Below are 15723 nucleotides of genomic sequence, written 5' to 3'. Positions count from 1 at the left end.
TCTGATATTATTTGCAAGGGAAGTGGTCATCATAAGATTATTTTTGGAAGCCTGCTTGTCCTGCGAATACACTGTGTCATCTTTCCTTACTTTCAGCATCCTCATAGCATTGTTCATTACTGATTCTCCTGCTTTTAGAGGTAGTTTACCACCCCCAGGGCAAGAGGGTGTTGTAAACCTCAATGCACTACTCTACCCTCTTTTGACAAGGTCACCGGTAGGTAGTTGGTGATTCTATGTACTGCAACTCTTCAGCTGCCAAGACTTACGATTGTTATTCAAAATCCAAACAGTAGCTCGAATCAAATCTGGGATCCCGACTTTAATAGTTGTAGTAGATGGTACCACCAGACAAAAAGCTTCTTGCTGTTATTATTGAATAGAGAACGTCACCTATGAACTGCTAGGGACTTTAGTGTTGTCAGCATGTGCAACTTACTAAATTATAAATTCTGGTTGCAACCAAGTTTGTTATACTATTAGCTATTGCTTCATACTTAGTCACTGTGTTGACAATTTTGTATTTCGAAAATACTATACTTTATATTGAACATCAGATTTTTAAGGACTGACAAATATTCCTTTCTATTCTGGTAGAGGCAGTTGCTTGAAGAATTGCTGTCTTTGTTTTCACACTACTAGTCACATCCTTTTCTTTTTACGACTCTGGTTAATTGTTTCATGCATAAAAAGGAAAGCAATAGACACTAAACAGCTGCAAATATATTGAGATTTAACGTATGGTGTTTTTTATGGTAGACCAAGAATTATTTTGGACTGTGACAGATCTTCAGCAGTGGTTAAATTATGCCAAAATTTATGTTATTACATAATGGCAAGTTGTTACCATGATAATCACATCCACCATGAGTAATATATATATATAACTAACAAGAAATCTATGATATGAATATAATAGAGGAAAACATTCCACGCGGGAAAAATATATTTAAAAACAAAGATGATGTGACTTACCATACGAAAGCGCTGGCAGGTCGATAGATACACAAACAAACACATACATACACACAAAATTCAAGCTTTCGCAACCAATGGTTGCTTCGTCCGGAAAGAGGGAAGGAGAGGGAAAGATGAAAGGATGTGGGTTTTAAGGGAGAGGGTAAGGAGTCATTCCAATCCCGTGAGCGGAAAGACTTACCTTAGGGGGAAAAAAGGACAGGTATACACTCGCACACACACACACATATCCATCCGCACATACACAGACACAAGCAGACATTTACAAATGTTGTGGAAGCATGAATTTTGTGTGTATGTATGTGTTTGCCAGCACTTTCGTATGGTAAGTCACATCATCTTTATTTTTAAATATAACAAGAAAGCTATATTTATTGAAGAGTGTGAGAGTTTGACACAACTAATAAACACATTCATAAGCAAGTATTAATGTTAAACTTTCAATACTACAATTCAATTCAACTGCAGAAGAAATTGTGAAAAATATTTTATGGGGTAGTCCTAAGGAAGATGGATACTTTTTCTCCTTAGCTCTTTTTTACTCCTCAACTACAAACACAGATGCTATTGTGTCCTAAGCATGAAACTGAACTACTTCTAGTAACTACATACACAAGATGAACTTCAATTTAGGTGGAGCACCAATATTTTATTAGCTCTTCTGTTACTTTTGATAGCAATTTTTAAACTTTCTGCACTTGTATGTAATAAATAAATAACATTAATTCTTCAATATATTTTCCATAGGTGATGCTCCAGATAGTGAAGTTCCTGTGGATCTGTATCCTAAAATAATCACTCAGCCATCTGGGAAAAAAGTTCCTGTTGTCCAAGCCTATGCATATACTAAATACCTGGGAAATTTATCAGTGGTATTTGATCAGAATGGAGAACTGAAATCATTTACGGGGAATCCGGTGCTACTTAATTCATCAGTGGAAGAAGGTGAGTACGCATCCCTTCCTTCTCCAATTTCTTTCTTTCTATTTGTGTGTATGCAAGCACAAAGATGCATTTTCAGCTAAGGTAGTACTTATTACATGTTTACTGTATTAATTAAGAAATATCATTTTAGACAAAAAAAGCTGTAATGAGATCTCACAGCCTATTGGCACTAAATGATATAATGCTTGCCTTGATCACAAAAATAATTTTATTTATCTTATAGTTCATTCTGGGAGAACCCTGTTATCAGAGCTGTGGCGAGAAGCATAGGATATAAGGCAGAATATTGAAAGCAGTACATTATAACAACATAGTAACAGTGGAGAACATACCTATTACAGTCAATACAAAGTACTTGGTCACATATCACTCTGTAACACCATCAGTAACTAACATACTGAGCTTGATGTTGTACAAGAAAGACAATTTCACCAGTATGTAGTGTCACTGAAAGTAAAATCAACAATAGAAAATGCACATAGGAATATCGTAATGTAGGAAAAGATAGATTGCTGCTTAGCATAAAGAAGGCACGTAAGTTGCAGACAGGCATCATTAAAAGACATTTCCATAAAGCATTTGGCCATAGCCTTCATCAGAAAAACACACCATTGTGTGTGTGTTGTAGGGCAGGGAGATGGGGAAAAGAAAAATATAAATATAAAGATTTTTAGTCAATTCAGTATCATTAAACTTTTAAAAAATTAACTGTAAGTGGTTAAATACCTGCAAGAGGTTTCCACCCAACATACTGTATCTGATCAAAAATATCTGGTCTTATATTAGTGGACATTAATATGGGGTGCATCAACCCTTCAATGTGTCAACCCTTCAACTTTGTGATAGCTTGAACACTGTTGAGGGTACTTTCAATAACATGTGTGAATGTCTGTAGAGGAATGGCAGCTCATTCTTCCTCAAGAGCCAAAAAAAAGAGTAGGTAGTGATGTTGGATGGTTTGCGTCTAGAGTGAAGTCAGTGTTCTGACTCATCTCAAAAGTGTTCTATGTTATTGCTTACAAACCATTGCCTCAGAGATGCTGCTTTATGACAGGATGCATTGTCATGCTGATTTAAGCAATCATCATATCTGAACTGTTCCTCTGCTGTATGTAGTACACAGTGCAGTAAGATAAAAGAACCACAACCTAACCACAAAAAAACATTCCCATACAATAACACCTCCTCCATACTTCAGCGTTGGCACTACACACGATGGCAGGTAACACTCTCTGGGCATTTGCCAAACCCAAATGCTTCCATCAGATTGCTACAAGGTGTAGCATGATTCATTACTCCAAATCACTCATTTCCAATCATCCACTGCCCAGTGGCATTGCTCTTTACACCACTTCACGTGTTGCTTACAGAAATGTGTTGCTTATGAGGAGCTGCTAGATCATTCCACCCCATTCTTTTTAGCTCCTCACACACAGTGACTGTGCTAGCTGGACAATTGGTAGCACTTTGGAATTCATGATTGGTTCCTTCCACTGATTTCATCTGACTTTTTATGATTGTCCTCAGCAGTGCTGTATGGTCCCTATCCATCAGTACATGACATCTGTCTGGGCTTGGTTTGGCTGTCATTGTTCCTTCACATTTCCACTTCACAATCATGTCACAGACAGTTGACTTGGGGACCTTTTTAAGGGTTAAAATGTCCATGATGGATTTGTTACTCAGGTGACATCAAATGGCAAGTCCACATTCCAAGTCACTGGGCTCTCTTGACTAACACACTCTGCTGTTTCTGCTTCTCTGGCAACAACATACAGCCCCCTGCCTCCCTCTGCAATGGTGGGTCTGCCTCTCATGACATAGTGTTGTCTGGATACATTTGATTAGATGGCATGTGTGTAAGATGAGGACATACAGATGGGAGAGGTTGACAGTGTTAAATTCTTGGGGTTAAAACTATGTTGAGAGGAGTTTACAACAGAACTGCTGAAATACCTAAATAAATTTGTGTTTGCAGTGTGAATGTTATCAGGAGTGAAATAAGCAATATAAAACTCTTTAACAAACTACCCACATAAATAAAATGTCTTACAGGTAGCAGGAATGTTGTCAAATGTAGACTAGGGAGAAGCTTCCTAGCAGATTAAAACTGTGTCCCAGATTGAGACTCAAGCTTGGGATCTTTGCCTTTTGTGGGCGAGTGCTTTACCGGCTGAAATACCCAAGCATGCCTCACAAGTACAAGCATAATGGGTCAAATGCCAAAAGTAATTTTGAGAGTGGCCAAACTTTAACTATGAATATTATTTAAGTTAATTAGTTTCTGAGAAAACAAATTTAGTTGTTGGAAAGAATGAAATCAGGTTTCTAATGAGTAGTTTCAGTCCTCTCGAAAATACTGATTAGCTCACACCAATTTTCATGTAGTACACTGTTGTAACAACTTTGATCACCAATTTCTCTTAATTAATGAGATTTACAATAAATATACCATTATAATCATCAGACTATAGACTATCACATGTGGGATATTGTAGGGTAGCATTTTGACAGTTTTAGGTATATACTGCTTACTGTACACTGTGTGTATAGCCATTAGCCTACTTAGCTGAGTGGTAACATGTTTGCCTACTATGCAGCGGTCCCAAGTTCAGTTACTGGCTGGATTAGAGATTTCATCATCACCAACACACAAGTCGCACAATGTGGTGTTACCTGAAATAAGACTTGCAGCTTGGTGACCGAACTTCCTTGGATGGGGCCTCCGGCCTATCAATGCCATGTAATCACTTCAATTTTTATTTTAACTCTGTGTACAACAAGATTTGGATGAAAGACAAGAAAACAAATAGTTGTTTAGGATGAGCATTTTAAAACACACACAGCTCATAAGTTGCTCGAGCTCTAGTCCACATACAATACAGGTAGCCCACATACGATAGGAACCATCTTTTATAACTGACTTCCATCTGATCTCAAGACAGCTAATTTAAACACTTTAAAGAATAAACTGAAGCATTTATTAATGGAGAAAAGCTGTCATTCAGTAGAAGATTTCAAGTTGTAATATCCCTTTGTAAAACAGTTGTATAGCATAAGTTTGTTTTTTCAACACAAAAATGATAATTTTTTATCTTCACACACTGTGTCAATGTATGCAGATATATTTCAAGTTGTAAAGTCTCTTTGTAAAACAGCATATATAGCAAAGTTTGTTTTTGTAACCAAAAATGATAATTTCTGATCTTCACTGTTTGTATCAGTGTGTGCACTTATGTATGTTAACTAAACCTTTGTGTATGTGAACTAAAATCTATGACAATGTCTGAAAACTGATTTTTATATGGACAGCAAACAAATGAACAAATAAATCTTAATCAAGAATAGTGACCAAAAGACCCTGCTTGCTCGCTCACATGAACTATTATCTGAGTCAAAAGAGTGACTGTACCTGACTACAATTCCACGCATACAAGCCTATACAGGTTTTTAATATTCTAAATATGTACAACTAATAAGTTTGAACAATTACAGTTCAATATCATATCTTTTTAGTTGCACAATGTCAAATTAGTGACATTAAATTATATTTTATTCATTGCACACGTTAGAATTATGACTGCTAACAGCTGAGCACAATTATTCATTTTGCTAATTCCTCACTACATGGTTCAAATGGATGTTTTATAAATGTAGATTCACAAATTTCTTATTAAATAAACAATTAGCCTCAGTATTATAAATCTTTCATGCAGACGATAATCTTGTGATGTAACTGTAGAGAACTCTGTTTTGTCACTCACTAGTAGTAATATAATATTTTATTTAAAACAGATTATTTGTCTGTTTTAGTATGTTTAATTTGGTCATTATGTATCTGACTTCATGCTTTTAATATGGCATACAGTACATATATGTAGTTTCACTGTGCTTTTTACTTGTTATAAAAAATTTTTCACTTAAATCAAACAGTGGATCCAGGATGAAATGTAACAATATTATGAAAAGGAAAGTTGCTACTGACCGTATAGCAGAGTGTGTCTGTCGTCTATTGTTGACAAAGGCCTTACTGACCCAAGCTTTATTTTTGATGGTCCTTTTATTGTGCCTATCTGCAACTCAGCGTGTCTGCTATATGGTGAGGAGCAACTTACCTTTTCATAATAATTTTACATTTAAAGATTAATAACACTGCACAAGGGTGGTGATAATTTCGTTGGAATTGTTTCTTTATTATCAATTCAAAGCAGAGTTTAATATGTTCTGGCTTGTCTGGAAACAATTATAGTGTTTTTGGCGAATGTGTGAGACCCCGTATGTTGGCACAGTCAGATTCTCGCCACATTACCAAGTTGCTTTTAAGTGAATGACAGTGCAGAGCACTTAACAATATGGGAATCTGGAAGACCAGAAACACAGCCATCCACCACTATCACATCCAGTCACATGGGTCACAGCAGCATCTCACCTACCTGGTATAGCCACTTCATTGCTATTAGCCATCAACATGATACTCAGCTCAACCTTCCCATTTATTATTAATTTATATATGTGACCTATTGCTTTTAACCTCAAAGCGCAACACAAACTTAAGAAAAATGAACATTGTGAAAAGCTGCAAGTCATCCTTTCAATATACTCTTCTAACTCTGAAAAATTCCATAATCATGTGTACAAAATCCAAAGGTTCGAAGGAATGAAAACAGCAGGAAGTATGCAACTGGAACAAATTATCGTACTGCAAGAATAACACTTATATTTTATTTTCCTTTCAGACAGTGAAATCCTAAAAGCATTGGAAGAGTGGAGAGCAGAAGTTGACAACAGTACAAAAGAGATTATAGGAAAAACACGGGTGCTCCTTGACGGTGCTGCAGAACATTGTCGCTTATTTGAATGCAACTTTGGGAATCTAGTGACAGATGCCATGGTTTACACTGTAAGTTTCATTTTTTTTAACACTTGACAAATTTGAAATACAAACTGAATTGAATACACTGCATGAATGATGACTGAAGACAACCACTCATCAAACAGAGAAAACGTTTGATTGTCTCAGCCTACACAGATCTCCTGATTGGTTTCATAAATCCCACCACAACTGCACATCTTATGCCAATCTGTTCCCTTAGAATATCTCCTGCACCCATAGTTCTCAGTTATTTGTTGTATATATTCTACTCTCTGCCTTAACCTACAATTGTTGTTCCTCTGTGGCTCCATCTGGTGTCTTGGAAATTGTTCCCTGTCTGAATGCTTGCATTCTTCTAGGTAGTATTTTACATAGATATACTTTTCCTTGATAATTCTGTGGAAGTCCTCCTCATTTCCTATCTTATCAGCCAATTTCATTTCCACTATCCTTCTCACATCAACTCAAACCTGTGAATGCTCTTCATTTCAAGTTTTATTGCAGTCTGATTCTTTTCCATGCAATGTTGTTCTCCAGATGTCCGTTATTAGAAATTTCTGTTCCAAGTTAAGGCTCTCTCTGACACACTTGGATTTTTTTTGGCAAGGAATGTTCTCGTTGGCTATGCTAATTTGCTTATCTCATCATCTTAAGAGGTTTCTGTTTCTTTATGGTGGTGAGGTATGTACAATGAACAGTTAGATGGTTCATCTAATTAACTGACTCCAAAACAAATTAACTCAGTAAAAAAATTCTTATTTTCTCACTAATGAAAGTCTGATTATAAGCTGAAAAATAAAAATAATTATCTATAGAATTTTTTGCAGGTTTTCTAATGCATTGAACTGTAAAATATCAGAGTTGCTTGTTCAGGTGCAGGGTAGAGGGGAAGGGGCATTACGACAGGTAGGGATGTGGTTATTTGAAGGGAGTTACTTTGGTGAAAAAGTGGATTAAAATTAAACTCAATATATTCTTCAAATCAAACAATGGAAAATGCAGGATGGAATGTAAAATATTAGAGAAGGAAAGTTGCTACTCACCATACAGCAGAGATGCTGAGTCACAGACAGGCATAACAAAAAGATTCTCACAATTATAGCTATAATTGTGAGAATCTTTTTGTTGTGCCTATCTGTGACTCAGCATTTCCAATATATTATTTAGATACAATACCTATGGGTGCACCCAGGTTGGCCAGTGGGGCTGCGAGCCATTCTATATGGGCAATAAAAGATGTTACTTTATATGTCCAGACAAAGTCTGAGAAATAATAGAAAGTAGCAGATGGATCATGTTATTGCTAACTGAAAACTTGCACCAGGAGGAGGTTCCTATCTGGATCCAATGCTCCATGTGACAGCCAGCTGCCAACATTTGAATTCTCTCCCATACTCGCTACTGGGTAAACATAGTGGTGCATAGTGGCTTGTTTGTCAGTGTGGTCCACAGGAACAAACAACTTGTGCTGAGATGAGGTCCTACTCCACATATAAGCCACAACAAAATGCATGAGAATATTCAAGTAAAAAATTAGAAATAACATAAAAATTTGAAATACCAATGAGACATGTTGGGTTATCTGCACAATTCCTCCCCCATCAGTGGCCAAATGGTGCTCTGGTGGTCACTGGACACTAGAGATAATAAACAGAGTGAGTTAGAGTATAATGTCGTGGGTTGCATACATTAGAAATCAATCTACTGCTGTTATGTCAGTGCTATCTGGCTTCATTTCTTCTTACTGTAGCTCCATGAGTATGACGAGTCTGTGAACGATAAAACTGTGGTTGTTCCCTACTCATCTTCTCGTTCTCCCTTACTGAAGTGTGCAGGACTGTAATGTTACTTGTGACACAGTAGGGAACTTGAGTGTATGATATTGATATCATGAAATAGCATTGACAGGGTGAAAATGACCAATTGTCAGACTCAGAATGCCTCTATCAAAGCTGTGTTTTTCTGAAGCTTTCTGGAGGACAAAAATTAAGTGATGTGTACATTTGAAAATGTGCTCCATAAGAGGAATAGTGATATCTGCAAGAAGTCTGATGCTATAGTCCATGCTTCAGACAAAAAACTTCCAGACTTTGTCCAAAGCAAACAAAATGGTTTTATCTTCATTCTCTGAGCGAACTATGTGCTCCATGAGCATGGACCAGTGTCACTGTCATGTTCTTGTGACCAAAACATGCTCTATTCATGTATTCTTTTGATCAAGGCAACTTGTGTTTTTGTCCTAATAGTGAGTTGTGTATCCTATCATTCATTCCTGTAATTTTTTCAAAGACTACTGTAAATTTGTTTTATTAATCATCCTCCATTTAGTGAACACACTTAATCCTCGTGTCCTGTTTCCTTGTATTGTCATCATAGACTTGGTAACATGTCAAAACTGTGTGTATGTCAACATAACGATTAGATTTAATATTAAAGTAAATTTATTCATTGAGTATTGGTATATAATAATTTTGATGATGAACAGTAGCATATGTAGCAGCAATTCTGCAAGTCCACACCTTTCTACACTGGTGTAGCCCAGTTCCACTTAACAACAGACTCAAGTAAAGAGTTTTTCTGTTAAATTGGCCATGGTGGAGGCTGAGTTTATTGAGACATAAATTCAGAGATGATGTCAAAGGGCCTGTTGGCAAGTTAGAAGTGAATATACAGAGTTCATTTGTGATCTCTCTGAGGTGATGGTATTGGCACTCGATAGCAGTTGAGTAGCATAAGCAGCATGTACAATTAGTCATCTACAACATTCATATGATTGATGTTAGAGGCATCCTTGGGGAAAATGTTACAAATTAATATGGCGTTTAGATACTGGGGCTAAACTTTACAAGCAATACTTAATATATGTGGTGTCTGTTCTTTCAGACACATCATACACATATCAGTACAGTCACCTTGACAGCAATTAATTATCATTCAGTGCAAATGCACCCTTTGTCTTAACTCTTGTGAGAATCTGGGTGAGGCTGTGAACAATGAGCGTACACTATGCCTGTAGTGTGAGATGAGTTCTGAATTTCCAGATAGCTGAAGTGGTTAAGGCAGCCACTTGCATTAAGTGGGATATCTGGGTTCGAGTCCTAGTCTGGCACAAATTTTCACTTGTCACCAGTGAATTTATTGCAATGCCTGATTGTGTCTAAGGTTAGAATTTCAGTTTCATCAAGCAATATTTTGTTTTACTTCCATCAGTTAATGTTAATCAGAATGCAAGTAGTAAAGGTCACCCAAAACTGAATTGAAATGTAAATATCAATGACTTCCAACATTAATTCATCCAAAATTATAATGTTGTTAGGAATAGGTTGAATTTTCAAGATTACTTGCTCAAAGTTAAATCCATAATATTTTTACAAAAAATCAATAAAACTGCAGTAACATTGCAACATATATCTCAGCATCATTCTAGCTCCTATAACATAGTATTACATTAACAAACTCCATGAAAATCCAAAAAAGAACATGATAAATAATCTATTTTCTCACAGCTTTAACAGAAAATAGAGAACTCAGACCTACTGTGGTTGGTTTTTAAAAATCAATTACTTTAGAAACCAACGCTCAAAATGACACTAGTAGAACTATTATGTAACAATTCCATGGAAATGATCCTCATTATACAAAAATTCAATTTGGAACAGCAAATAACAAGATGATAAACTTCCCACAGGTAAATTACCCATCTAACTTGAGTGGCAAAATCTGACAGCAGTGATTTAAATCTCCCATTAAGTTGGTTAAACTTGAATTATAGAAAACAGCAAATTGAACCAAACAAATTCTGAGAGTTATAACACAATAGGAATTCAGTTCCCTGAAGCACAAAAATAATTTCTGTGACAATCACTCATAATAAGTAAAAATGAGAAAATTATTTAGATAAGAGCAAGGAAAAGCCATGGCTATTCTCATAATGACATTACATAAAGCATAAGCATTATGATTCACCTGGGAACAGAGTCAAAATTAAGGTTTTGTAAGGCTAAACTTAAGTACACTGAGGAAATGGAAGTTGAAGAATATATAAAACACAAAAAAATGCATATAATAAGGATCAGGACTCGTAATTTCTTCGTATAAAGTACAAAAATTACATTTAAGCATAAATATTGTTACTCCTCTAAGAATTGCAGTTATTTGCAGCTGGCCACTAAAGAGAAACCATTCCATGAAAGTAAGTGAAGCTGGTTCAGTGACAATTAAGCAAAATTCAGCATATGTGTGACACACAGCATATTGTCTTTTTCTAAGAAAATACAAAAATTACACATAGCAACAGGATGGCTACAATGCAGTCATAGCTGGTAGTGACCTTCATATGGTTATGAGGTGTATCATACATGCATTACAATTGTGTGGTTGATGAAAGGAGTAATGATCACCTTGCATTATTGGAAACATGTTCACTAAAAGCTGCACATCTAACTTCTAATTTTACCATTTAGAAACATGCTATTTAATGTTGTTGTGTGGTCTTCAGTTCGAAAATTGATTTAATGCGACTATCCTGTGATAGCCTCTTCATCACTCCATAAATACTGTAACCTACATGCATTTGTACCTGCTTACTGTATCCCTGCCTAGGTTCCCTTCTACAATTCCCCCCCCCCCCACTTCCCTCCATTATTGAATTGACTATTCATGTATGCCTCTGCAAGTGTACCATTTTTCTTCTTCAATTCAGTTTAGTACATCTTCAATAGTTATTTGATCTTCCAGGAAAAGCAAGTAAGCATTCTTCTAAAGCACCACATTTCAAAAGTTTCTGTTGTCTTCTTGTCTGCACAGATTATCACCCACATTGCACTTTGGTACAAATCTATGCTCCAGACAAATGCCTTCAGAAAAAACTTCCTAACAGTTAATTTAATTTTAAAAAAAATTCATTTGTCAGTTGCACAGATATTTTTATTTCAATTTATTGGTTTCAACAAATTAATTTGTCATCTGCTAAACCAATACTAACTAAGTTTCTATAATACACTTCTTGTATTTTACGTCAAGGTATGACCAAGGTCTTATGATTTATAATATTCCTAATTTTTTAGGGTTCTGAAGATGACAAATTAATCTCTCAAAACTGGTAAAACAAAATAAAAATATTTGTGCAACTGAAGAATGAATATTTTTCTAAAATACAGACTACAGTTGTGAAAAGTAACAGCTATGCCTAAAGTAACTTAAATTTATATTAGATGTTAATGAATTTGACTTTTACAGAAAATCTTTTCTTGCTATATCCACCCTACACTTGATATCATCTGTTATTTTGTTGACAAAATAGCAAAAGTCACTGACTACTTTTAGTGTTTCAATTCCTAATGTAATTGCCTCAGCATCAACTGATTTAATTCGACTACCATTTTCTTTTTACCATTGTTGATATTCAACTCTTAGTCACTTGTCAAGATGCTATCCATTCTGTCCAACTGCTCATCCGAGTCCTTTGCCATCTCTGATTGAATTACAACCTTATCAGCAAATCTCAAAGTTTTTATTTCTTCCCCCTGAACTTTAATTCCCTTTTGCAAATTTCTCACTGGTTTCCTTTATGTATGTGATCCTTTGCTGCCCTCAATGTTTCATTTTCAAAGCTACCCGTTGGTCTTCTATTGTATTCCTTTCCCTTATTTCAATCCAACATTGCCTAATACCCATGCTGAAACTCTCAACCACCTCTGGTTCATTCAATTTATCTGAGTCCCATCTCCTTAAATACCTACCTTTTTTGCATTGTGTTTAACTTTAATCTGTTCATAACAAATAAATTGTGGTCGAAGTCCACAGCTGTCCCTGGAAATGACTTGTATTTTAAAATCTGGCTTCATAATCTCAGTCTTACCATTGCACAATCAATCTGAAATCTTCCAGTGTTCCCAGGTCTCTTCCATATGTACAACATTTTTTGTAGTTCTTAAATCAAGTGTTAGCATGGAGTAAATTATGTGCTATGCAAAATTTTACCAAGCAGCTTCCTCTTTCATTCCATTCCCCCTTAGTTGAAGTTTCCCTATTTTTTCTTCTCTTTCTTTTCCTACTGTAGAATTCCAGTTACCCATCACAATTCAGTTTTCATGTTCTGTAGCTTCTTCTTCTTACCTAATGGTAATATGAAGAAGCCAGAGTCTGCTGTACTCAAGATTTGGCAATTTAATTTTATTGAATTCTGTTGCCACATGCCCTTCCTGTCATCACAATTGCTAGTTACCCAAGGGAAGCAAGCTGTGGAGGAAGGGAAGCAAGCTGTCTGTAATTTGTGGAAACTTTGTTCTATGTGTGATCATACATTAGCAGTTTGTGTATCATCTTTTCTGAGGTGGAAATTATGGATGAACATGGGAAACAGCATAAAAACCATGCCAGCTGGTGCACCAGCCACAATCAACAATCTGCCACATGAATTCGATCCAAGTTGGGCTCACTTTTCTGCCTTTCTAGCTAGTGCGCTACAAATTATGCTACATGAGCAAGTTTTTCCTAGTTCTGTTATCTCATCATACATTCTTTCAATCTCTTCGACATCAGCAGAACAAGTTGGCATATAAACTTGTACTACTGTAGTGTGTGTTGGCCTAATTTCTACCTTTTCAATGATAATGCATTCTCTATGCTGTTTATAGTAGCTTACATACACATTCCTATTTTCTTCTTCATTGTTAGATCTACTCCTTAATCACCCCTAACTGATTTTGTGTTACTAACCCTTTACTGACCTGATCATAAGTCCTTTTCTACCTGCCATCACACTTTCTAATTCCCAAGACATATAACTTTAGCCAAAGCATTCCCCTTCAAAATTCTCTAAACTACCTATGTGACTGAGGGATCTAACATTCCATGTTCTGATGTGAAGAGTGTTGATCTTGTTTTTCCTGATGACATCTTCCTGGAGTAGTCCCACCCATAGATCAAAATGAGGGAAAATTTTACCTCCAGAGTATTTTACCCAAGATGCCATCATCATTAACCAATACAGTGGAGTTATGTGCCATTGGGGAAAATAATGACAGCTGTAGTTTCCCCTTGTGTTAATCCACTTGAAATACCAATACAGCAAGGTCATATTACACGACCAGATCAGTCAACTATCAAGACTGTTAACCTTGCAACTATTGAAAATTCTGCTGACCCTCTTCAGGATCCATGGATTACTCTGGCCTCTCCACAGATACCTCGCCATTGTGGTTGCACCTGTATAAGACCATCTGTATCGCTGAGGGAGGGAAGCCTCCCCATATTGGCAATGTCTATGGTTCATGAGGGTGGAGAAAATGGTAGGAAAACTAGAATATTGTTGTACTGCACTCTAATTGCTAGTCTTACCTAAATTATATGAAGCAGAGTATCATTTTGACAGAAGTCATGAGAGAAATGAAACAAAAACTGGTGAAAGGAAATATAAAATAAGGCTTCCTACAATACTAAAGTATTTATTTGATACTATCAATGAAGTACATAACTTATACAATAATACCATCAAGTATCTTGCAAGAATTATAATGTTTGCTGGTTAAAGACCTTGTTGTGTAGAACCCAAAAAGAAACAGAGTGATGACTGAATTGACGTACAAATGATTTGCGTATAAATAAGTTAGCTCTTAGTTCCACAGTGACTGTACTTGTGAAATTTTAGATAAACTCAGAGAAGGAAGTTTCAAAGAAGCACAAGTCTGAAAGCTCAGCCACAAGTGCAGTTTCTTGTTTATGTGTCTGTTCTCCACTCAGTGCCTCCTGTACTTACTGTGTGGTTGTCTGTATCGATTGCTTATATTTCTCACAAAAGCAAATGTCAACTCAGCTGCTGCTTCTCTCTTTCTTTATAGTTCAGTCTTGTTGTTCATCATAAGGTAGATGCTAAACATCACATACAATGTGGTACAATAATGTTACATTTTCTATGTTTATTTTGCTAGATTTAAATAGAATTAATATCTGTTTCATAAATATTTTTAATTTGATACAAAAAATCAGTATTGTAATATATTGGGGCATTAGGAGACTCATTATTTAAATCTTCATTACAGAATGCTAAAAGCTACCATGGTAATGGGTGGACCAATGCACCAATTGCATTATTCAATGGTGGTGGAATCCGATCATCTATAGATACATCATCTGATGGTAATAAATTGAATTCATTAATAATAATAATAATAATAATAATATATTATTAACATCTCAGAATGAATCAGGTAACTGTTAAATCCACACAGAGAGATCTAAGCTGACCAGTACTTTCCTTTAAAATTTGCAACTTTGAGTACAAGTGACAAACACATAAAAACCTCAGTCCTCATTCCTCAGACAGCTGGCTCCCACTTTTCTGTCAGAGTCTCTTGAAGAGGAAAGTATTCACGTATCTTGTACTCAGACAGGAGCATTTTTCTGTTGATTCCCTTTTTCTCTCTGCTAAAGCAGGGTGTGCAGCTTATATATAACAAATTGTGTAATTCATAAAGTTTTGACAACTTACTTATGTACTTTGACACATTAATTGACTTTGCCACATATAAACAACAAATAAATATGTATATAATATAAGGTTAACACAAAATTGTTTGCTTTGTTTTTTCTGATTACTTAGCTCATTGATTGCAGTTCACTGAAAATGCCCAACTTATGATTTAAATCTTAAAAGAGTAAAAATGGTATTAGAAATATATTTGCAGTCTTTCTAGTTTTATGCAGTTTTTTGTGCTCATTTTAAGCTCTTTTCAGGCACGTTAAGACCCTTTTCGGCCCATTTCTTGTCACTGCAGTATGACACTAGACAAATTTGTGTAGGTGTGAAGTACACATTATACAGAGATAGTGCAACATAAAGTTTTGTTGGTGAAAAAATGCTAACTAAAAACCTAGTTTGCTGACCTCAGAACCCCTTTCCATGTGTTCACTACATCATTAAAACT

The 15723-nt window shown here is 35.8% G+C and overlaps 1 protein-coding gene across 1 annotated transcript in view; it reads left to right on the top strand.

Annotated features, from left to right (window-relative positions):
- The window catches only part of LOC126235959 (protein 5NUC-like), a 260942-nt gene that overhangs the window by 241685 nt on the left and 3534 nt on the right, over nucleotides 1-15723 (top strand). Inside the window, exons 4-6 of the mRNA XM_049944931.1 lie at nucleotides 1726-1923; nucleotides 6660-6823; nucleotides 14839-14935. Coding sequence (XP_049800888.1) covers nucleotides 1726-1923; nucleotides 6660-6823; nucleotides 14839-14935 — 459 coding nt within the window. The remainder of the gene's footprint in view (nucleotides 1-1725; nucleotides 1924-6659; nucleotides 6824-14838; nucleotides 14936-15723) is intronic.

This window comes from Schistocerca nitens, chromosome 2, assembly GCF_023898315.1.
Source record: "Schistocerca nitens isolate TAMUIC-IGC-003100 chromosome 2, iqSchNite1.1, whole genome shotgun sequence".
In the NCBI taxonomy this organism is placed as follows: Eukaryota; Metazoa; Arthropoda; class Insecta; order Orthoptera; family Acrididae; genus Schistocerca; species Schistocerca nitens.
The sequence above is the reverse complement of the archived record's forward strand: the minus strand, read 5'-3'. Positions and strand labels throughout refer to the sequence as shown.